Source organism: Cetorhinus maximus, chromosome 19, assembly GCF_964194155.1.
Source record: "Cetorhinus maximus chromosome 19, sCetMax3.hap1.1, whole genome shotgun sequence".
NCBI lineage: Eukaryota > Metazoa > Chordata > Chondrichthyes > Lamniformes > Cetorhinidae > Cetorhinus > Cetorhinus maximus.
The window spans coordinates 77,930,517-77,956,185 of NC_135897.1; the positions used below are offsets into that span (position 1 = coordinate 77,930,517).

Here is a 25,669-nt window from a genome sequence, read left to right on the forward strand (position 1 = left end):
TCTCCTGCTCTGCTTCGAAATAATGCCATATGATCTTTTATATCCACCTGAGAGGGAAGATGAGACTTCAATTTAACATCTCATCTGAAAGATGGCAATTGTACTTTTAAGTCGTATTAAGGTCACTAAATTTCAAAAATGTAGCTCCATGTCATATGATAGGAACAACTTTGTTTTACATTGTTGTGCTACATCATAAAGGAGTAATAAGAGGATTAACTTACTGCAAGAAGTAGATAGACTATTTTCAGGGAAAGAATACTCTATTTCATTGTCACAAAATAAAGAAAGTTTTGAGAGTATCCATCACACTATGAATGTCAATATGTCATATAAAACACCAATGGATGAATCATAACTGAAAAGCCTTTAAATAAAATATACACAATAGGAAATAAAGGCAGTCATTTCCTACTTTCTGACATTGACAAAATCTGGCATCTTTCCAAGGAAGGAACCAAAGGATTTGCCAAACTTGAGAAACTTCCGACAAAAGTAATTAACTTGCAGTTGGTCTCCAGTTGATACTATTTAGAGCGCTTCCACACAGAGTAGCTGAGCAGTGGCCTTAAAGGGATAGGTCAAGTTGACATTTGACATTACAACATCCTCCAGTTCCCAAAATAGCCAAAAGCAATGTCTTGGTAAAAGTGCTAACACTGCACGACCATCCTTTTTGCAGTGATCGTTTCCCTGTGTTGTTTAGGCCATACATTATTTTATAGAATTATATATTAATTTACGTGTGTGCTTAATGTGCCCAAAACTTAAGCACATTGCTGGAAATTTTCGCACAATCAAAAAACACAATTTCCTTACTTCATTGATGGAACTACTGAAGGGAGATGAAGGAGCTGCATCATTCAAATTGTTTTGGCATGAGTTAGGTCCTTTTTTGTCTCAGACTTCAGAACTGCTCCTGAGGTCCCCATCAATTCTTTATGCCATTGCACCTCCGTTATATTTCACTGTCTTTAAGCGCATCGCATGGGTAAAGATGAATAGGTTTGACCCAATGGCCATTATTGAGACTTAGTTGCAAAGTGACCAAGGTTGGGAACTAAATATTCCAGGATACTTAGCTTTTAGAACAGATAGGCAAAATTAAAAAAAGAGAGTTTGTCCTGATAGCAGGACCTGAGAACCAGCAAGGGACACAGCACATTGGCGGGAATAGCTTCTAGGCCTCCTAACAGTAATTGGAATGTAGAGCATGGTATAAATTAGGAAATAAGAGTCACATGTAATAGGGCAATACAGTAATCATGGGAGACTTTAATCTTCTTTTGGACTGAGCAAACTAAATTTTCAGTAATAGGGTGGAGGATGATTTTATGGAAAGTATGCAAGATAGTTTTCTAGATCAATATGACGAGGGACTAATAGGGAGCTGGGTATCTTGGATCTAGTACTGTGCAATGAGAAAGGGTTAATTAATAACCTTGTAGTTAAGAAGCCTCTAGGGAAGAGTGATCACAATATGAAATAATTTTATACTGAGATTGAAAGTGATTTAGTCAAGTCTGAAAATGGGGCCTTAAATCTATACAAAGGAAACTACAAAGGTATGAGGGGCAAGTGGCTCAGATAGATTGGGAAATTGCATTAAAAAGATATGATGGTGAATAAACAATGGCTAGCATTTAAAGAATTAATTACAAGTCTGAGGATTGGGAGGATTTTAGAATTCAGCAAAGGAGGGCCAAGAAATTGAAAAGAAAAGAGAATATTTGAGTAGATTAGCAAGAGACATAAAAACAGATTGCAAACATTTCTGTAGGTATGTAAATAGGAGGAGAATAGTGAAAGTAAATGTGAGCCCATTAGCGGCAGAAATTATAATGTGGAATAAAGAAAAAGCAGAGATATGAAACAAATACTTTGCAGCTGTCTTCACAGTAGAAGACACAAAAACCATTCCAGAAATAACGGAGAACCAAGGGTCTAGCAGGAATGAGAAACTTAAGAAATCAGTATAGGTAAAGAAGTAATACTGGAGAAATTAGTGAAACTAAGTAGCAATAAATCTGCTGGACCTGATGACCTGCATCCTAGGGCTTTAAAAAAGGTAGCTGCAGAAATAGTGAGTGGATTGGTTTTAATCTTACAGAATTCTTTAGATTCCTGAACAGTTCACAAGAATTGAATGGTAAGAAACATAACTGAAGAAAGGAGGAGGGGAGAAAAAAGAGAATGAAAGGTGAGTTAGCTTAAGTGGGCAAAAGCTAGAACCTATTACTGGGGACATGATAACATTGAGAACTTGATAATATGGTTAGCAGAGTCAACATGACTTTATGAAAGGGAAACAAGTTTGACAAATCTGTTATTGGATGTAGTGTACTTGGATTTTCAAAAAGCATTCAATAAGGTGCCAAACAAGAGGGTATTACATAAAATTAGGACTCATGAGATTGGGGATAATATGTTAGCATGGACTGAGGGTCGGTTAATGGATAGGAAACAAAGAGTAAGAATATACAGGACATTTTCAGGTTGGCAGGCTGTGATGGGGTACCGCAAGGATCAGTACTTGGGTCTCGGCTCTTTACACTCATATAAGTCATTCATATAGATTGTAATGTGTTTGTGTTTTCTGAGGATACAAATTTAGGTGGGAAAAGTAAGCATTGAGGAGGATGCAAAGAGACTTCGGAGAGATAGAGACACGTTGGACGAGTGAGCAAGAACATGGCACATGGGACACAATCTGATTTTGTTGAATGGTGAAGCATGCTCAAAGGGCCAAGTGACATATTCCATTTTCTGTTTCTTATTTTATAAGGAAAGACAGCATATATTTTGCACTTTCCTTGGGTCCTGATTGTTTGAGTTTGTTTAATGCAGCTTTTTATGGTACTGAGATTCCAAGGAAATTTCAGTGTAAGCTGATGCTGCTAAGATCTGCATTGAATTCTTATTCAGATCAGATCGAGTGAATTCCAGCCCAGTTAGTTATTTGCAACAGTTAAGTGGTCTAGATATGATTAGTTGTAAGAAATTTAAGGCACAGAACAGAAAAAACTTATTTCTTTTTACGCAGTTGCTTGTGAGACAGTGGAACATACTACTCACCATGTCAACTTTTTAAGAATGGTTGAGATAGGTGGTTGAAGGAAAGGGTGATAAAGGAACAGGGTGACATCCTAGACTCCTGTTCACGTGGAGTGTAAGTACCAAAACGGACTGGTCAGGATAAATGCCTTCTTACTATGCTGTAATTTCTATATAACCCAGTATTCAGTGAAACAGTGATAAAGGGGCTTTATATAATCATAATCGCAAAATGAATTAAGAGAGTTAGCAAAGTCTTTATACAGAAGATACTTAGAATGTGGAAGATCCTGTCTGAACAATTACTGGAGCAAAGTCTACAAATTCTTTTAAAATGAAATTTTATGGTTTCTTGCAAAAATGTAAAAATATTCGAGGAGAACAGATAGGCGAATGGGATTGAAGTGGGGGACTTCTGTGGAGATAAACACCAGTGCAAACTTAACAACCTGAATGACCTGTTTCTGAGCCATAGCATTCTACAATTCTATAAATGCTGTAAAAGCTTTTCATTCGACCTTTTCCAATGTTCTTTGCAATACAATGGACAGATGTTGATATGTATACAAACAATACTGCACCAGTTAGTCCAATATAAATCGATTAGCCTTTAATATAATAATAGCTTGGGTGAATAAGCAGAGACTAACGAGAAAAATTATCTTATTCCATATCATTTCAGATAGAAAAGATCACCCAAGCTTTGTTCTTGGCGTTCATTGTCCGTGTCACATAAAACATAGTAAGATTATTTCCTTATAGTCACTTGTCCCACATATTACTTTCTCTTTAATTGTCTTAGAATTTAAAAAGTTCCTTGTTCACACCCTTCTGTGAATCACATGGCCATATTATTCTGCAGTCATGATATCAGTCTAAGTGTAATTTGACCTACTTTTAATTGTTATAGGCATTGTTTTTATATTATGTGTTTACATTAAAATAAACAAGAGCGTGAATTTAAGGCTGTAATTTGAACTTTGTCTTTTGTTCTTTACAACATTATCTCATCTCTATGGTAACTAAAAGGCTTGATTTTCCTGCTGGGAAATCTGCAATGGTCTGCCCTGTGCTCAGACCTTCTGGAGGGTATTTTACAAAAAGACTTTTTCTTTGTTTTTCTTAGTTTCCCTGGCATACTTTCAATAAGGCCACACCCTCTAGATCACCTGAAACAACTTGGTGTAATAGTGAGCTCATAATGTGATTGTAGTTTTATTTCTGGCTCATCTTGTAGGGTGATTATGGAGATTAGAATAGGTCAGGCCTCAGTCATAGACATTTACTGCAGGGAAGGAGGCCATTGGCCCATCATATCCACGCTGGCTAACAAGGAGCCATCCAGCCTAATCACACTTCCCAGCTCTTGGCCCATAGCCATGTAGGTTATGGCACTTCAAGTGCATATCCAAGTATATTTTAAATGCAATGAGGGTTTCTACCTTTACCACTCTTTTAGGCAGAGTTCCAGATCCCCACCGCCCTCTGGGTGCAAAAGAATCCCTCAAATCCTTTCTTAACCTCCTACCTCTTACCCTATATCTGTGCCTCTTGTTATGGACTACTCAACCGAGGGGAAAAGGACATTTCTATCCACTCTATCTACACCCTTCATAATTTTATACACTTCAATTAGTTCCAAAGAAAACGACCTTAGCCTATCCAATCTTTCCTCATAACTAAATTTCTCCAGTCCGGGCAACAGCGTCGTAAGTTCAAGGATAGTGCGACTTTCTCCAGCAGCAGTCTCTCCTACATTCTTTATATTGCTCACAAATTACATAACATCAGAATGGGGAGGACAGCTCTTGAGCATGCAGCTTGGCCTATGCTTGGCTTTTCAATTGTATTGTTCAACATCAGAGGGAAACATCAAACCTCTCACTGGTTATCCTCATTGTCAAGAGGGGACTCTTAGATGTCTTAGCAAGGTGTTGGCCTTTTGACCAAGGATGAAAGAAAGTTGACCATTACAAGTGTTCAGACTACAGGGTTTAAGATGATGGCCTTTGCACTGTATGGGTAAAAGTGACACGCCTGCATGGCAATAGGAATATAGCTGTTTTAATTATGCCAACGGCAATATGTAATTAAGGAACCCTGCTTCCTGAAATTACATAAAATTAGTACTTAGTTCTTGAAAGCTTTCAGAAACAAAGTTTTGATTCATTTAGGGCTTTTCCAAATCCTGGAAATATTCTGTTGTAAAGGCCCAGTGATCACTAACCTGATACGAAGCCATGTGAGCATCTGAGTGGTACCCCCTCCAAACACCCAGACGGTAAAGCACACAATCAGCAGGGTCGTGGTGAACATCATCTGTTTGGGTTTTGAGTCGGTGTCTCGGATTGCCAGCGCAAACGCAATGGCACCTCGCAGGCCTTGGGAAGCAAATGGTCCAATTATTAATTAATAATTAATACACAAGACACATATACATGCAGGGGCAGCAGTAAACAATTAAATTTGGAAATGGCAAGAAATAAGTGGAGCATAATTTTTAGTCACAGATGCTCACAGCCAACGAGTTTATATTACCACATTGTTCTGGCTGCTGACAAAGAAACAACACCTGGCAAGTGATTTTTAGCCATCAAAACTCAGTCTAGCTCAGCCATCAAGATGATGTGATGAGTTGTCATGAGAACCAAAACATTCAAGAAGCTTGACACCATCCAGGACAAAGCAGCCCACTTGACTGGCACTACATCCACAAACACTCCCCCTCTCCACCACCAAAGTACAGTGGCAGCAGTCTGTACCATCTACAAGATGCACTGCAGAAACTCACCAAGGCTCCTTGGACAGCACCTTCCAAACCCACGATTGCTACCATCTAGCAGGACAAGGGCAACAGATACATGGGAACACCGCCACCTGGAAGTTCCCCTCCAAGCCACTCACCATTGTGACTTGGAAATGTACCACTGTTCCTTCACGTTGCTGGGTCAAAATCCTGGAACTCCCTCCCTAACAGGACTGTGGGTGTACCTACATCACAGGGACTTCAGTGGTTGAAGGCAGCAACTCACCACCACCTTCTCAAGGGCAATTAACGCTGGCCTAGCCAGCGATGCCCACATCGCATAAATGAATTTTAAAAAAATAACATCACCACTATCCTACTATCCGCTCCCCCACCACATGAATTGCTCATCCTAGACCATGGAGAACATGTAGGATTTCAGTGATGATGCTAATAACCTCCAAGCAACATGTTAATCACACCCTCAACAGTAGTGCCTTCTACACCTTTGTATTAAAAAGAAATAACAAAAATCTGAGTTTGAACATAATCAGCAATTTGAATAGTTTCAGTGCAGTTCACAAGCACTTAAATTCCCTGTATTCACTGTGTGTGGAATGAGTTTTGGTGATCTAGATCCAGTTCCTAGTGGGCCTCAGTCTACAATATAAACCTGTCCCTAACTTGAACATGAACACAGAAGCCAGAGGGCAGCTAGTGTGGGAAACAGAAAAAAATGTCTCTGCTGCAGCAAGGGTGGCTATGGCTATTTACAGGTTGAAACAGAGTTGAGCTGTTGGGGCAGAGTATAGGGAGCACTATTCTGCATTTGGCCTCATCATAGCTGACTTGGAGGCCTGAATTTTCACAATGACAGAGAGCCTCTCTGTCATTGTGAAAATGGTGGACCAGCCGAAATCCAGAGTTGCCTGCTATGATTCCCATGTTCACCCACATCCAAGACTGAAATTCCGACATTCAGGGCCACTTTTATGAACGTCAGATGTGTGCAGTTGGGAATTCTCTCGTCCCTGCGTACCCGATGCAAGAGCTAAAATTCAGGCAGGAGTGTTTGATACTGGCACCAGGTGCTGTGCCATGAAGCTATTAATGAATATAATATTAATGGAAAATATTTTTCTTTTAAAATAGAGGTATAGTCTGTGGGTGTGGCTTAATTGGATTAAAGCCAGCTAGTCTGGGTGCTTTGATGTGTACTAGTTTTGATATGTAAGAGAGATAGAGTGCATTTGCATTTTTTGAATAGAGATTCAAGAAGTGGGGTGAAAACTGACACCTATCTCACAGATACCAAGCAATATATACCAATAAAATTGGTACTATGAAAGGGATTTTATTGTTAGAGAGGTTTAGTTCAGAGGTTGGTGATACAATGAGAATTTACATTCAATGGGCTGTGCTAGTAATAACTTCAGCAGTTTTGTGTGTGTAGAGCAGAGGCAATGTGAGATCAAAAGCAGCTGTAAACCTCCAACTGTCTCCACAGGAACAAAAGTGAAGGTGAAAATGCTTTGCCCAGTGTCCGGTAAAGTCTATGGGTTGCTGTTGCCTCAATGGGGATTAGTTTGGGAATTTGTTAAAAATTATGATCGTAGTAATTTGTAGCCATGTGTATATATTTAACTTATGTGAATTAATAAAATGTTTCATTTAGCTTAATATAAAACCTCTAGAGAACTAGTGGTATGATTCCTGAATTTAGAGTTACATCTCAAACATAACACTTAAAATTATAGGTAATGACAGTTGTTTAAAGTTCCCCTCTGGGATTCAAAAAAAAATAATAACTCAGCTTTACCAACTGCTCGGTCATAACATGCTGAACATGGCAAAAGTTTCCAGCACTAATAAGTGTCACCTTGATGAGTACCAAATCTTTATTATCTTTGTTAAAATAAACAAAAGAATGCAGTTTTCCCTCCTTTGTAATTTCATAGTCAACATACCTGCACTGAGCATCGTTACCTCTGATGTCCCCAAGGATTTATCCTTAGCTCCCCGCTATTTCTCATCTACATTTTGCTCTTCGGTGACATCATCCAAAAATACAGCGTTAGTTTCCACACGAACTCTGATGACAGCCAGTTCTACCTCACTTGACTCTTCCACTGTCTCTAAATTGGCAGACTGCTTGCCTGATATCAGTACAAGATGAACAGAAATTTCGCCAGCTAAATATTGGGAAGGCCAACCCTTGTTGTAGGCTCTGCCACAAACTCAATTCCCTAATTAGCAATCTGAGGCCATCAAAACTCTGCTCCCCATGTCCTAACTCAAACCAAATTAGGTTCACTCATCACCCCAGTGCTCACTGACCTACACTGCTTCAATTTTAAAATTCTCATCCTTGCTTTCAAATCCTTCCATGGCCACACCTCTCCCTATCCTTGTGATCTTCTCCAGCCCTATAGAATATATCTCCTCTGAGATACCTCCGCTCCTCCCGTTCTGGTCAATAGCCCCAATTTTAATCACTCAGGGGGAGGTGGTGGCATAGTTGTATTATCACTGGACTAGTATTCCAGAGACCCAGGGTAAAGCTCTGGGGACCTGGGTTCAAATCTCTACCATGGCAGATGGTGACATTTGAATTCAATATAAATCTAGAATTAAAAGTCTGATGACCACGAAACCATTGCCGATTGTTATAAAAACCCATCTGGTTCACTAATGTTCTTTAGGGAAGGAAATCTGCTGTCCTTACTTGGTCTGGCCTACATGTGATCCCAGGCCCACAGCAATGTGGTTGTATCTTAAATCCCCTCTGAACAAGGGCAATTAGTGATGGGCAATAAATACCAGTGACGTCCACACTCCATGAACAAATATAAAAAATAAACATTGGCAGTCTGGCCTTTAGCTGCCAAGACCTAAGCTCTGGAATTTCCTCCCTAAATCTTTCCACATCTCTTTCTTCCTTTAAGACACTCATTAAAGCCCACCACTTTGACCAGGTTTTTGGTCATTTTTAAAATTTATTCTTTCATGCGATACAGGTCACTGGCAAGGCCAGGATTTGTTGCCCACTCCTAATTACTCTTGAACTGAGGGGGCTTCCTGGGCCATTTCAGAGGGCAGTTAAAAGTCAATCACATTGCTGTGGACCTGTAGTGTCATGTAGGCCAGACCAGGTGAGGCTGGCAGATTTCCTGCCCTAAAAGGACAAGAGTGAACCAGATGGGTTTTTACAACAATCAATGATTACCATTACTGAGACTAGCTTTCAAATCCAGACTTTTGTTGAAATTGAACTTAAATTCCACTAGATGCCGTGGTGGGATTTGAGTCTACATCCCCCGAGCATTAGCCTGGGCCTCCGGATTACAGATCCAGTGACATTACCACTGTGCCACCGTCTGCCCCAATACCTCCTCACGTGGCTTGATGTAGAATTTTGTCTGATGGTGCTCCTGCGAAGTTTCCTGAGAGATTTTATTACATTAGAGGTGCACTATTCATACAAGTTGTTGTTGATAGGCAGGTGAATGTAGGTTTTTGCCATTGATACTCTCTGGTCAGTCAGGAGAGGACAATGATGTATGTTCCCAGTTCATTTTCCATCCTACCCATCACCCTAGACCCACTTTGCGCACTGTTCAGAGTGCTGCTCTGATAACTGGCAGAATGGAAGGAGGGGAGGCAAGAATGCTAAGGCCAGAATATACAAGCATAAAGATGTAGATCTGTGTCCCTTTGTAAATAGGGACAGCAAATGGCTAATTTGCAGCAGCCAATTTGCATGCAGCAAGGTCACAAAAACAGCAATGTGATAATGACCCAATAACATGATGTTGGTTGAGGGATAAATTTTGGCCAGGACAATAGCACCTCAGGATTTTTTTTTTGTCCACCTGGGAGGTCAGACTGAACCTCAACTTAGTGTCTCAACCACCAATAGTGCATCACTGCCTTGGTACTCCACTGGACTGTCAACCTGGATTATGCAGCCAAGCCTGTGATGTGGGATTGATCCCACAATCTTGTGACTCAGAGTTCAGAGTTATCAACTGAGCCATGGCTGACCACAGCCGTATTTAGAGTACAATGCGGAGATTTGGCTATCCCACTGTTCATGTGACATTCACGTCACCAAAGTTTAAACCTGTGCTCTTTAGTTATTTAGAAAAACACACTGATGCACTACTCCATTCTTAAATCCAGACTACAAACACGGCCATTTTGTGCCAATGGCTTCACAACACAGCCAGCCACAGCGTAGTTCGTTCCAGGCAGATTGCAAAACCTGAAAATGACAGTCTCTAAACCTCTCAAAAACCATGATTACATGGTCCATTGTACCTCATTGAGACAAACGGGTCCCACTTATACAACAGATTGTGTTCTATTCAGAAGGGGATGATCTGAATACATTACCATCTGCCATGATTCACGCATGCATTTGTCTAAATACAAGTCCAAGTGACGGGTGCATGTTAGGTTAGCTCCCAACTCATAAGCAGTTATTTGGTCGCCACTCATCGTTTCCCTCAGCTGGTCCTCTGACAACAGTCATACAATCCTATGCTGCCCAAATCTGCACCGTTAATGTTGAAAAATTAAGATTTCGAGTACTCAACAAGCAAGCTTCTTGCCTTATTGTAACTAATGTTTGCTGTAAGGGCACTGACTGCCCTGGGTTTTTCATAAACATCCTTCCACTTTCTATTGAATAATCACAGTTAGAAGTACTCCAGACATAGATTGATGAGTAAAATGGTTGATGCACGGCAGACGCACTTTAAGGTGGAGAAATGTAAGCTAATATATTATGGGAGGAAAAACAGGGGGCAGGAGCATGCACTGCAGTGACCGGCGTCCACTCAAGACATTCCACACCATTCTAGACACACAGTACTGCGGTATCTTGCAAACATTGATCGATCACAGACAGACAGACAGACAGACACACACACACACACACACACTCTTAAATACAGATCAGAACAACAGCCACTGCTCTTTCGGGGCGGGTTCATTATATGCTTAGAGGCTGCAAATGAAACACAGGTTAGAAAATAGGGGGGGGTGGTTGTGGAAAGGCCAGAGACAATTAGCATCCTGTCCATAGTGCCTGTTGGAGCTAAATGAATGGACCGAATTGACAGTATTAAATTAATTTGATAAGATAAGTAAGGATGAGAACAGAGAAAAGCAGTAAAACTAAACAAAGACATGCCTACAATGCTAATTATAGTTTTGGCAACCAGGATTTGACTTTCATATCTTCATGACCACCACATGATCCATACAAGCAGATACTATTGTGCTGGATAATAACAGCAACTTGCATTCATATAGAGATTTTAACACAGTAAAACATCCGAAGGCACTTCACAGAGGCATAACCAGACAAGACATAGGCTGGAATTTTCCGGCACAGTTGGCATCAGGCATCATGGTGGGCAGGATGGGGACAATATGAGAAGGCCAAGAATCATCTGTCCTGGAGGCTGCCTCCTCAGCCCTCACCATCTTGAGGCCACTTGCACAGATCAACATGTGCCCACATACAAACCCTGGGATACCCCCCTCTTCCACAGAACAGCCCTTGCCTTGCAGCCCCTTTCCTTGCCTGAGGCTACTTCTCCCCCTTCTGTCGTGAGGCCAGTTTGTGACCGTCCGCTCCACCCGTCAATGGCGGGCCGTGTTTCCTGCTCCCACATGTCAGGAACCTAATTTCAATGCTTTAGCCTCTCATTGTAAGCCCTGCCCACCAGAATTATACCCCCACGCTGGATCATCTGTGCAATCACACTGACGTGTTTCACAACTGTACATAAGCGACATGCACTTGGCGGCCTGCACTTTGCTCGGGACTTTGAGGTTTGTTTGCCTGCCTTGCTTCGGGCAGCACTCACGGTCATCGGCGCCAGGCTTCACAGGCAACACCACACCACTTTTAGGGGGGCTCATGGGCAGGTCTCTATCTACTAGACCAGCCGTAAGGCAGGGGTGGCTTTTCAATGGCTGCAGGGCCAGGGCCTGCTTGGGAAAGTGGGAGAAGTAGCCTCAGGCAAGGGAAGGGGCTGCAGGGCAAGGGCTGTACTGTACTGTGGAAGTAGGGGGGGTATCCCGGGGTTTGTGTGTGGGGGTACGTGTTGATCTGTGCAAGTGGCCTCAAGAGGTTGAGGGCTGAGGAGGCAGTCTCCAGAGGAAAGGAGGCCAGATGGAGATGTGAGGGTGTGTGAGAGAGAGTGAGAGTGGTGATGTCCCTTGATCTGGCAGTGACCAAGATGTCAGTGAACGTGTGATGGGCTGGTGAGTGTGTGAGTTTAGAGTGATGAGATGGTTGCCTTATCCTGGTGGCAGGGATGAGATCTTTCATCTGTTTTCTGTGCTGGATGGCTGACCTCATGTGCAGCATTGGCTCTGACCACCTCTGTCACCGTCTCTCAAGCTGGAGTGGTGAGACTGATGGGCCTCCTGTGACTAGAGTGGGGGTACAGGATATTGCGATGGGCCCTCATGGTGTCCAGAGACATCCCAGGGATGCACTACTGAATCGGGGCCCGGCGGGGTGGGGGGGGGTGTTGCTGCACTTTTCCTGCCTTTCGGGACCAAGACTTCATCTGAGCAGTCCTGGGCTGCAAGCATTGAGAAGTGTGTGCGCGGCTGTGGTTTAAATATGGCGCCCGGAGCGAGCAAGTGGTGAGGTAACAGCGTTGCGGGCAAAGGGAGGTCACCCGCCAGCGAGATGGCATATTTCCTGTGGCTGCACAATTAATGAGATGGGAACGGGAGGGTATGCTGCGAAAACCCGCCATTGTGGCCAGTGGGTAAAATGACATTTTGCCTGCCCGCCATCACACTTTGTGCAAATCTGGGACAATTCCACCCACAGACGGTAATATTTAAAACAAGGCATCACCAACCAGGTACAAATGACTTACCTGCAAACATCATCATGTGTTGGAAGTTCCAGGGGATTTTTCTTTTACGCCGCAGGTTGAGAAGGAAGGTTAAAGGATAGATGTTGCAAGCTCGCGCTACAAAGATGGCAATCTGTTGATATACCTTTAAGGAAAATAGCAAACCTATTAGCTGATGCTTATTGACCTCCTCGTATGCCCTTTTAGGTTGCTCTATGTGTTGTAGATCACCATTACACATTGTACCAAGGAATGTTTTGGACTTTATTACGTTAAAGGTGTCAGATAAATGGAAGTTAATATTCTTGAGACAAGAATGCTGAACTGTAAGAACAACCTTGAGAACATTATGAAGATCAGACTCTAAAAGCGAAAAAATTCTAGAGGAAGTGTAAGGAATGCAACTTTTGGGAATCTGGAAATTTGAGGAATTGCGAAGATTCATAATAGGAAGCACCAAGAATAAGCTCTAGGAATACGCAATATAATAGAAGCTATTTAATCAAAACCTGATGTCCAATTAATTGACCATCCTGCCTAAGAGAGGTCACAGCTGTCAGTTCTGTTTGCACACTCCTTGATCCATCAATATTCAAAGCTGACTGGTATTCTAGTTGGCTGTCAGGTACAGCTGTTGTACTAATAGGTGTAGTCATGGAAACTAGAGTTGTGACATACAAAGAGCACTTAACCTGAAATTTCTCTACCAGCATGCAAAGCAGAGCTTAAAATAAGCACTACATTTTGTTCAAATTCAACAGCAGTTGTCCCACAGACAAAGTTTGGCCATCCAACAGTTAGGTTCAGAGCAATGCATTAAGCTAATTAGTTCCCAGTGGGTCAACTTGATACAAAAAAATCTCCCACCTAAGTGGCTTCTAGGTTACTAGGAATAAAGAGTGTTATAAACTCTGAGCCACGAATTCCACTAGTGTGCTAGTCCAAATTAAAGAGGACCTAAAATATTCAGCACGGTGTCTCTTACATCAGTTGTGACTGCATTTGGCTTTAGATTTGATATAGGTAGTTTGTTGTATGCCTTGGTCAGAAAAAATATTTTCTAAATCATCCTAATTACAGGTCGGTCTTCGCCTCCATTTGAGGGAACATAAGGCAAAATGATGTCCCTGAGGGTCTTGTCACAGCTGTTCATGTCAACGGACCAATTAGGAGAAATCCAGGGGTTGTTCCTCCATTTGATCTTACATCAGCTCTGACTTTTGTCAGATTTTACTAGTTTGAGTTTAAAGCAAAACACAAATTGGCACAACCTGTTTAAAAATGGGCTGTCTGTATTGAAATGACAGGATGTCCAGATGAGATTCAGCTCGACAAATCATTCCATTGATAAAGAAGAACGACCCTAAACGAGAAAACTTGTGAAAGTAATCAGTTTAAGTATCTGAATTAGTTCTGAAAAAAATCTCGAAATATCCAGGAATTGAACTAAAGCAACCTGGTGCAAATCTCTCTGCTTCACAAATCAACCAGGAATACTACAAATGGTCAAAATTTTTTAAAAATCTGACACGGCAGCTGTATCTGAAATTCAACAGAAGTCACCCTTCTCTCAGCTTTTTCTGCCGATGAACCGTGTGCAAGTGATCCTTTATAGTTATGTATTTATAACTCAGCTGCAAATTCATACTGAACATAGATTCTGAGTTCAGGAGCAGTCTACACAGTGAAGGCTGGATGTTGAAAATACCAGGCTACTGATAGGACTCTGACTGCAAGCTAAGCCTCTCATCACCCTAGCTCACTATGATAAGGAACATCAACTTATTCACCCTGGTCATGGCCTAGGTGGAAGTGATTCATTTTTTAAAAAAGATGGGAAGAACATAAAATAATTAGGCTTAGTAAAGCCAACCTGAGGTTTATTTTATACCAAATTAGCAGATTTCCTATTTTAAAATCTCATTCTCATCAAAACACTCGTCTGAAACCCTTCACATAAAGCATAATTACTAAGAAGATATTACACAGTTATTAAAACTGGTTAAAATGGAGTTCTGATTCTTAAGCAGAAAAGGCTTTGTAATTTCCAAAGGCTGCTTTTGCTTAGGAACCAGGGTACATTGCTGGAATGTAGAAACATTGTCATTACTAGATGAAAAAGGCCAGGGTCCTTCTCGTTTGCATTCTACGATCCTTGTCGTCACATGATTGAACAATAATGGAGTTGTTGACGATACACGGCAATCAATCTCTATTAATTAGTTTATAACAGACCCAGGCATGACCGAAGGAAACCCCAACGGTGGAGAGCTTTAAGAATCATAGATTTAATATCACCCGTCTTTCCAAATATGTTACACTTACCACACGTCATGTCTTAAACTACTCAAATACTGCATTCCCAAATGTTAAGTTCTGAAGGATATCTTCCTAATATGCATTTTAATAATTCAATCCTAACTACTTGCACTATCTGCCCAGGTTGACGACTGTTTAGTGAATTATTGGGGGGGGGATTTTAACCCAATCCCCTCAGGTGGGCGGGATGGTTAAAAAGTCCAACATGGGAAACTCGATCTGAACCTGCCTCCATCCTGGTTTTAACAGGAATGGGTTGGTCAACGAACCTGCTCTCAAGAGGTGGGTCTGTCATTTAAATATTTTTTACTGAGGCTGCGTGTCTCAAATTTCAGCTCTGTTTTAGATTTAATGCCTGCAACCCGGATTTCCCAGGGCTTGTGGAACCCAGCTGCTGAAAAGACCCAAGAACAGTCAGATGCAACACTAACGTTAACTGCTTTTCCGGCAGGACCAGGGGAAGCAAGAGTCCCTCCCTCCTAGACCTCCCAAATTTCCCTGTATCCCACTGAACATAATCAGACCCATACAATGGATTCACGTCAGCACCCCCACCCCGCCCCGTATGTCAAATTTATTCACTGTGCACGTCCCCCCCATACAATATAATGCCCTTCCTCATGTTCCCTCACCACCTCCCTGTAAATATCGGGGCCATTGTTTCTGCAGATGTGTCTTGAATTTACCCGTTTGAAGTCCAGGCTGCGTCCCTTGCTTCTACTGCTCTCAACAAGATGAAATGGCCGATCATGGTCTATGTTATCTAGTCCCTTTAGAATCATACAAACAGCAATCATATCAGCTCTCAAACTTTTACTTTCTGTGAGGACGCACTTAACTTCAATAACGTTATCATGAGCTGGTATTTTTGCAGAACACCTTATTCCCCATTGAATATAGTCGAGTACTTAGCACACGCGTTCGAGAAAGGTTATTTTCCCCTCTTCTTGTCCCAGCTATAAAGCAAAATCAAAAAAAAAAGACAAAAGGCATTACATTCAAAAAGAACACCTGAAGACACAAACAATTATCTTGCAATCAATGCAAGGCAATGACGTGACACCAGGCACCAATCTGGAATATAGTCACTTAGGTAACATGGGGCTGAATTTTACGCTGACCCGATCAGGCATTAAATTGCGTGAGATGACGTCGGGCGAGCGTCCTGACGTCATCCCGCGCTTGCATGATATTTCAGTCGTCGGACGCACACAAAAGTCGGAAGTGCGCCTGCCGACAATTCAGAGGGCAATTAAGCCCACTAACGGCACAATTGTCTGTCATTCTATGTAGCCCGTCCAACCTTACGGTTGGCAGACGAGCGAATCAGCCAGGCGTCCTTTACATTTTTCATCAAACCTCGTCCAAGGGCAGGATGAGGTTTCCGTTGTTGAATAAAATAACAGAAATCTGTGGACAGCATTTTTATAATCTATGTGCTCAGGTGCCTGATTGTGATGCTTGGACATTTTTTTCGCTAATTTAAAAAACTTTATTTCCTGGGTTTCGGGGTCTGCAGCTCCCTGAAGCAGTCGTCATCACCCTCCCTCCTCACGCCCCTACCCCAGCAGCGCTGAGCTTTTCAGCGCATGCTTCATGCTGGCCGGCCGTTAACTAGCCAGCCAACGTGAAACTGCGATCGGGGGCTGATCGCGGTCAGTTCCCGACCGTTCCCGGGCGCTCCGATTGCGCCCGCCCGCTGAGCTGAACATTCAGGCCAAGGAGTGCATGTTATTCTGGCTCTGCGGTTAAAATGTTGGCCTTCAAGTCAGGCTCATGTGCAAGCCTCTCTCTCCAGACCTCAAGGACATAAACTGTCAGACACTGTGACATTGGTCTCCTCTCTCCTTTTCACATCATCATTGGCTGCTGCGCACCCAGCCATCATGCCCCTGTCCTCGAGATCCAAACAACTACATTTCTCTTTAAGCAGCTTTTTGGCTCACCCCTAAACTCCAGTCTGTCTTATTCCTTTTCCTTTCACTTGGGGCTGAATTTTAATTTTTGGATCTGCTTGTAGTTGTGGCAGTGGTTGTGGGGAATGCTGACAATATGTCTGGAACCCAAAAGATCACGGAGTAGGTTTGTTGTGGCTCTTCAACTTAGCCACAGAATTAGCATCTCATGTCTGGGTTTCTTGATCAATCAGAGCAGGCAGGCGTGATGATGATGTGCATCTGACCCTTTAATCCTCAGAATTTAAAGAAACCCTGGCTAGGGGCAGAATGGATCCGGTCTGCGTTCTCTAAGGGCCTGCAGAGAAATACTATTCCCTACGGACAGGAGGAAGATGCCAACCTTTGAAAGAAAACAGATGTGGCTGCAGAGGAGGTGAGGAGTAGATTCAGTGCTGCAAGAGGTTCAATGACCTCATCAAGACAGGAAAGGTGAGTGACATGCCATGTGCAGGTGCCAACCCCTTACGCTCACTTCCCAGCCTTCTCCTGCACTGCACTCCTCAGGCCAATACACCTTGCAGTTCCTCTCATTCCTCTCTCTCAAGGCACCTCCTCACGTCCCCATCTGAACAGCCACAACTGATGCTCGCCCTCATTTATTGCCATCTCACGCCCATCCCTCAAAATCACCCTCACCCAAAGCTGTCATTGCACCCTCTCAACGCATTCCATTTCTGATACTCATAAGTGTCTTCTTTCTCTCCTTGCAGAAGTGGGGCAGAGAACTGGGGGTACCCCTCTGGTCGTCGTCACCCTGACCACTGCAGAGTAGGACACACCGGCTGAGTCTTGGGGCAAAAGATGGGGTCTCCCTGTTAGCTGGTGACAGAATTAGATATCATACTGCCACATGGCACTCACTCAAAATGACTTGATGTCAGCAGCCACTGAAGTATGATCATCTGCACAATTATGACTTTGAACCCTTTCACCTTGTCAGTTCTAATTCATGTCTTTCATCTTCCACTAGTCCTTCAAGCGAACCACCGGAGCTGGTGCAGGAGGACAATGAAGATTCTGAGGAAGCACCATCACATGACTCTCACATAACCTCCACCAGCTCAGATACACACACTGATGGGACCTCTAGGAGGACGTAGTTGGCTTGTCACTTGGTCAGCCACACATCACAAGTGAGCTGGAGCAGGTTGTGGAGACAGGAACAGCAGTCAGGTGCTCCTGTCAGAGAGTGCAGGACCCTCCAAACCCTGCTCAGCTGGATGAAGATACTGAGCCTCATGGGTCATCAATGAAGGGGACTATTCTAGAGCAGAAAATGAGATCCTGTCAGCATTTCCGGAGGCACTGCATGCCACTGGAGAAATTTCTCTCTAGCGTAGAGTGCCATGCCGTCTCACATCTTTGTGCCTCTGCCCACCTCCATGGAAAAAGTGACCACCTGCATGGTGTAGGAAACAGGGTGCATTCTGAACATCACCAAAGGCTTGCACACTCTGTCTGCCAGTTTAAATAATATGGAGGGAAGCCTCACCTTGGCCATTCAGTGCCTGCAGCAAAGTGTCCTCCAGCTGTTGGTCAGCAGGGAAGTGCCACGAGAGGGAAAATGGAGAAAGACAGGGAAGTAGGGATTCTGCTCAAGGCATTCAATCTTCTCCCCTCTTGCCCACACCCCATCACCTCAGTGAGAGCCCCATGCATACTGCCTCCTGTTCTGCTGGCCGAACCTGTCCCTGCACAGATGTGGGTGGGGCAGTCTTTCGCAGGGCCTTCACAGGCTCCAAAACCTTGAGGTTATTGGTTAGGAGCATCTGAGCAGTGAAAGTAGGGAACCAGGCAGCTGCCTCTAGCTCTGCTGAAGCCACAGGGTTAGTACCGGGTGGGAAAACAAAGAGAAAGAATTTGTAATTTCACAAGAGAAATCTCTTGGGTGTTTAAATGTATGAGATTGTTGCTTTTATTGTCAATATTTATGCACCATACATATTAGTTCAAATCTCCACTGTCCAGTCACCTCCAGTATAGCCTCTTGCCTGCCCAGTGCACATCAGCTTTAAGGAAAATAGTATGACAAGTGTAGAAGAGGAGCAGTGAGTGCTAGTGAGATGAAAGAATTATCGAATAGGTAGATGCTTTGTCTTGAGGGGGGAGGGCAGTGCAGGGTAGTTGAATTCTACCTGTACGAGTCCATCCCAGGTATCTCCGGCAGGAGCTAGGGTGAGTGGCTGCAGTGACCCTGACAACAACAGGCTGTTCCTCCTCTAAAGGTCCAGAGCTAACCTCACCTTCCTCCTGTAGCTCCAGTCCTCTGTGCTGCACTATGTTGTTGAAGCATAGAAGACCCTATCATGCTTTACACCCTGTCTGGAAGGACACCCCTAAATCTGTCCAGGCATCCGAATCACATCTTCAGCATCCCAATATCTTGCTCAATGACTACTCTTGTGTTCATGTGGCTTCGATTGCACCTTTCCCATGTATCAATGGTAGGGCCCCTCACAGATGTCATCAGCCACGTCCTTAGAGCGTAGTCTTTGCCTCCAAGGAGCCATCCACCGACTCTGCTCAGAACTTGAATGATCTGTGGGAGATTTGACGAGTGCAGAATGAAGGCATCATGGTAGCTTTCTGGCTATCTTGCAGAGACAAGCATGATAAATCTTTCGGTGGTTACATAATCAGCTGATTATTGATGGACTGGAATCTCTTTCAGTTGAAGAATACTCCTGGATGATCTGAAAGTACCTTGAATACCACATGGGAGCAATCTAAGATTCCCTGTACCTCTGGCAATCCAGCCATTGCACGAAATCCAAGCACCCTATTGTTCTGAAATAAAAGCAAAATACTGCGGAAAGCAAAAACATGAGAAGATGAGTCTGTATCTTGTTCTCATGTTTTTGCTTTCAGACAGCGCTGACCCTTTTCTGTTATTAACACATTCTGCTATTTTGCTCTCAGACAGTGCTGACCTTTTTTCTGCTTTTAACATCTACTGTGGAACAAAACTTCAGTCTTCAATATTTTTGTTACCACTCCCTTTGTCTTGTGTTCCATGACATCTTTGTCATTTAATCTCTCCTGCCTTCTAACTTATCCCTGATCTTCTGTTTCGCACCACCTGCCCTTCCACTCCCCTTTTCAACAGCATAAAACTCATCACATTTCTACCTCTCTCCAGCTCTGCAGAAGAGTCATTATGGACTCAAAATGTTAACTCCGTTTCTCTCTCCACAGATGCTGTCAGACCTGCTGAGTTATTCCAGCATTTTCTGTTTTTATGCCCTCCTGTTCTGACTGGCCTCATCAATAGCAAAGTGGGCATACAGGAGGCCCTGACAAACGTGGCATTGGTAACTTAGGAGACGCACTTGTGCGTAGCTGGCTGTGAAAGCTGCACATGGCACCAGAGTTCCCCGGAAGGAGCAAGGAGCAGAGAAATTCAGGGCTGCGGTGACCTTAACCACCACTGGCATTGCACGCCCACCTGGTCCCTCTAGGAAGGAGGTTTTGCTCCAGGGAGCTACAAATATCAGCAACAACCTGTTGTGAAAGTCTAAGCTTCCTGAGGAGCTGCTACTGAGTCATGCCCAGGAAATGTCCCCTTTGCCTATTTGGCCTTGTTGGGGTGTTGGGGCTCTGAGATCATCCCCTCTCTGTCCTGTGGAGTGACAAATGGCTGAGAGAAAGGCAGTCATGGCCCTTGCTGGCGTTGCGGCTCCTGTTTGTCTCCTTGTTTTTGTTGCTTCTCTTGCTCCTCATCAGAGGTCCAAGGTACAGCTGAAAAAGATGCTCCCATGCTGCTGATAAGGCTGACAGCAGGGAAGTGCAGATCAAAGTACAAAGAGTTTAAGTTAGCAAAAAGGGCCTCTGAAGTCCCTTACAAAGCAGTGGAAGCACATTCTTAGAACCTGCCCTGTGGGCAAGATTCTTTCACTTGGGCAAGGATGCAACTGTCATAGCTCTGTACTGAAAGACCTTCCAGCCTGTCAATCACTCAGCTCCATCAATCCCCACTGTCCTCTCACCTTGTTGAATCGGAGGAGTTTTAGACAGACAAATGCTTCAAAGCCAGAAACCAGTTGGTCATTTTTAAAAATTTATTCTTTCAAGGGACGTGGGTGTCATTGGCAAGGCCAGCATTTGTTGCCCATCCCTGTTGCCCTTGATTTGAGTGGCTTGCTAGGCCATTTCAGAGGGCAATTAAGAGTCAATTACATTGACTTTTTGCATATTTAAATCTCAAACTTACCAGTTCTATGGGGGTTTCCCACACACTTAGAAATGCACCCCACTTAAATGTGCAAGTCACAGGCTCCTGTCAGCTTTCCGACATATCAGCATTTTTTGCTTCTTTCAGTCTCAGTCTACATATACCATACTGCAAAATTCTTAATTTAGCCAAGAAAGAGACAAAATTATTGGGGGAACTTGGCAGATTCTTTTTAATCAAAACAGTACTCTTTTGATTCGCAACCCAGAGCATTTGCTTTAAATAATAAGAAGCCCATTGAGCCAGTCATTGTCAGATGCCAGTTCTGATCTAATTACTGCTCAACTCAGCAGTACGTGAAACAATAGATCCCTCGCTTTGTGACAAATACACACACGATCCTGAAAAATTAAACACCATTATCTTTCAGTTATCGAAGGTCCAATTCCAAAAGTGTCAAAATAGAAACAATCTGTGTGCCATGATGAAGTTCATAAATCAAGTCAGAGCTATGGCCTCTATGCAATTGCGAATAGAGTTGGTCAGGCATCCAAAGAACCTCGTGGTATATCAGCAGCTGGCTTTTTTTTTCCTATAAGAAAACTCTACTTTGTTACTTTCCTTGCCTTGTTTGAGACCGACCATCCACTGGTATCACTCAGTAATTGCCAGCTATGAGATGAATGATAGAGATTTTGGGTGGCACTTTATTCTCTCCCCTGAGGAGAATTGCTTGATCCTGATTCAACATTTATATTTGAAGTCAAGAATTCATCACACTGAAAAATCATGATTTCAGAGAGATGAACGGTAGAAAAAAAAGGCTTTTATATACAGTTCAAGTTGTGATATGAAAGTCGCCCCTGTCTATTAGTGATAAAGGTCCTATGTGAAATTGATGCAGTGTCAACCAGGTTATAAGAACATAAGGGCATAAGAAATGGGAACAGGAGTCGACCATTTGGCCTCTTGAGCCTGCTCCGCCATTCAATAAGATCATGGCTGATCTTCTTGTGTTTCAATTTCCATGTTCCCATCTAACCCTGATAACCTTTGATTCCCTTGCCTAACAAGAATCTATCTATCTATCTATCGTGGGCAATGACAATTTAAAGACAGAATTGGCAATCTTAGCCAGAGGTCATCAGATACCTAGCATGGGAAATGGAAAATGGAAAATGCCACACCGGCACTCTGACCACTTCTTTGTATCATTCACTGCCCACATCACCCCACCACTTCAAACCCTACTTCCCACACCCATCCTTGGAAACCATTGCTCCCCAAAACCCCCTCCCCTCCAAGAGGCTGTACTACTGCGTTTAGGGTTGAGGCACACTTTTGCATGTTAAATAAGGCAGTTATTCTGCATCTAACCATGTCAAACCTGGCCTGGTGTGAAACTGATGTTGGGTGCCTGAAATGAAAGATTATTTCAACTCTCAATGCTTCATATTAAGCACAAAATTCACAGAGAGAACAATGTTTGTTTGCAACCAAGAATGACAATTTGGTAACACCCTTTGAGGTAACCCCCATTATGCTGAACTTCTATCTCCTGCAGCCTTTCTACTCCCATGGCCTCAATCACTGACTAGGCAGCTCTGCATGATCATTTCCACCTGTTTCCTTCACTATCCACATCCCTCCACTCCTTCAAAACCTTACTTCCAGCTGTGCCCATCCTTGGGGAAAAACCTCCCCGTCTCCCAAATCATTTGCAAGGATACTTCCAAATTCCTAACTTATGGCCTATTCTCCATAGTACTTCTATATTTATTGCTCTGCTCAGTCACCCCTTCATCTCTAACCTTTGATGTCCTTGTCCTGAGCAGAAGCTTTACTCCCCTCCTATCCAATCATTCCCCCCTATGATCCTTCAAGTCCAAGGGGTACAGATTGAACATATTCGATAACCAAACGGTTTAGTCATTGATCAACAAATCTGGACCATCTCAAGCAATGTCAAACATCACTCTCCTTTGCCAACACCACCCATTAGTCCAGGGTCATTTTGAAAAGCAAAGATAACCCCTGGCATATTTTCTTCACCATCAACCATCTCCTTAAATCTTTTTCTCCTGCACCTCTAACAAAAACGTGAGGAGCTCATGGACATCTTTACTGTTTTTGAAACATCCAGTATTGGATAAGCAGCAATTCCCACCAGCTAAACATTGCTAAGACCAAAGCTATTGTCTTCAATTCCCACTACAAACTCCACACTCTTGACATCAATTCCACCCCCCCCCTCCAGTCAATGTCTCAGATTGAACTGATCAAACAGTCTGCTTGCAACTTGCTGTTCTGTTCAACCCTGAGCTAAGTATTTGACCCCATATATGCTTAGTAACAATGATCACCTATTTGCCACCCCTGTAACATCACTGATCTCTGTCCCTCAGTCAGCCCATGCTGCTGAAACCCTCATCCAGATCCTTGTCACCAATTGCTATCACGAATGGGCTCCCATCCTCCACTTCTGAAAACCTAAGTTCATCTAAAATTCTCTTGCTCATACTCTATACTGCACTAATCCATGCTCAGTCATTGCTACAGTTCCCACTAACCTACATTGGCTCCCAGTCCCCCAAAATTTCCAATTCAGAATTCTCATCCTTGCTTTAAGCCCCATCATTGCCTCACCACTCCTATCGCTGTAACTTCCTCCAAACCTAACTCCACCAGCCCCCTCCCCACTTCCCAATCTCTACATTCCTCTGATTCTGGTCTCTTGCCTTTACCCCACCATCAGCACTTTCAGCTGCTTAGGTCACCCACAGAGAATTCCCTCCCTAAACCCCTCTGCCTCTGTTCTTTTATGGCTTCCCTTAAACTTAGCTCTTTGATCAATCTTTTGGTTACCACTCAATATCTCTAATTCCATTTGTATTTTCCTTACGCCTCCCTAAGGTGCTTTGGGACATGTTTCCCACGTTAAAAGTGCTACGCAAACACTGTTGCTGCTCCCTGTTGAACTGATTCTCAAGCACTCCAAGTTCACTAAAATGGGAAAAGAAAAATCAAATCCCTTCACCACTTTTTCCTGTTACCATAAGATTGGAACAAAATGCTGTCGAGTAAAAGGATACAAAGGCTCCTAAAATGAAGAGGGCATTGAAGATATGGTTCTGGTAGGTGAACAGTGCGACACCCATGTAGCAGAAGATGAAGTTTTCAGCCATAAAATTCATGAATTCAAAGAGCTGGAAAACAGAATCACATACACATGCTTATTTTAATCTTTAGTTACTTCTCAGAAAGGCTAACAATTTTAAAGTCATTTTTGAGAATTTTTTTTGGAACAGTTACACACCATTGAGCCTATTGAACAACTCTGTGCCTTTTTAATCGTCCTGCTTGCTACTATATAAGAACATAAGAAATAGGAGCAGGAGTAGGCCATTCATTCCTTTGAGTCTACTCTGCCATTCAATGAGCTCATGGCTGATCTTCTACTTCAACACCATTTTCCTGCACTATCCCCGTATCCCTTGATGTTTTTAACATGTAGAAATCTATCGATCTCAGTCTAGAACATACTCAATGACTGAGCCTCCACCACCCTCTTGAGGCAGAGAATTCTAAAGAACCATTCAATATGTCAAAAATATGCAATGGTCAATGTTGCTGTCTGATTTAAAGGAACCTTTTCAGATTTTGAAATATTTAGTACATATATTGAATCCTTGTGTATCTTACCCTGTTAGAAGTTTGTAGCGTTGAAGGAAGCCATTTGGCCTATTGTGTTGGTGCTGGTTTTGCATTTGCCAGAGCAATCTTAAAACTAATTTCACTGCACCCACTTTCTACTAATTGCTTTGTATCTTTCCTTGCTTCAAATATTTATATATTTATTCCTTAAAAGGGGTCTTCAACTTACTTGACCACCATAATCCTCTTTCTTCTCTCAGGGAGGACAGAATGGGGTATTTTATTTTGAATTGTTCTCCAGTTTCCCTTTTATCAGGTCTCTCCAATGCCACCCTTCAGTTCTTATTGAACAAGGCAGGTGTGACTCCTGCTCCTAGACCTTTGTTGGGTAGCAAGCTTCTAGGAATGTTCTTAGTTGGCTCATCCTCTCCTGGTGGCAGCAACTTGGGCCAGATTTTCACTACTGAAGGAGGTAGCCCAAGTTGGGAGACTTCCCGATTCAGCAGACACACCTCTGTTTGAAGGGCCCCAGTGCACCCAATTTTGACTCTGAGGAGACAGGGACTGGATAGAGTCGGGCATACCAATCCCTGAAACAGACTGTAGGCAGCCATGGGGGCAAGCACCAAGGCGGTCTCATTAGAAGGCCCACGTCACTTTGTCCCAGTTGCTTTCGAAGCTGTTAGGCTCTCAAGCTCTCACCCATCATACCCCCTTACCCCCATGCCCTCGCCATGCCAATTCATGCCCCCTACCCACCCCCATGCCCTCATATCACCATGCCACCTTCATAGCCACTGACGCAGTATCCACTATGGGCAGACCTCAGGAGCCATGCTGAGATGAAAAAAGATGAAAAAAATAAATTTCTGTCAAT

The 25,669-nt window shown here is 43.1% G+C and overlaps 1 protein-coding gene across 1 annotated transcript in view; it reads right to left on the reverse strand.

The window, feature by feature from the left end:
- LOC144693957 (sodium/hydrogen exchanger 9-like) overlaps positions 1-25,669 on the reverse strand; it is a 364,072-nt gene that overhangs the window by 153,264 nt on the left and 185,139 nt on the right. Inside the window, exons 10-12 of the mRNA XM_078564226.1 lie at positions 24,231-24,344; positions 12,712-12,823; positions 5,282-5,435 (exon numbers count right to left, since the gene is read on the reverse strand). Of these exons, the coding sequence (XP_078420352.1) occupies positions 5,282-5,435; positions 12,712-12,823; positions 24,231-24,344 (380 nt within the window). The remainder of the gene's footprint in view (positions 1-5,281; positions 5,436-12,711; positions 12,824-24,230; positions 24,345-25,669) is intronic.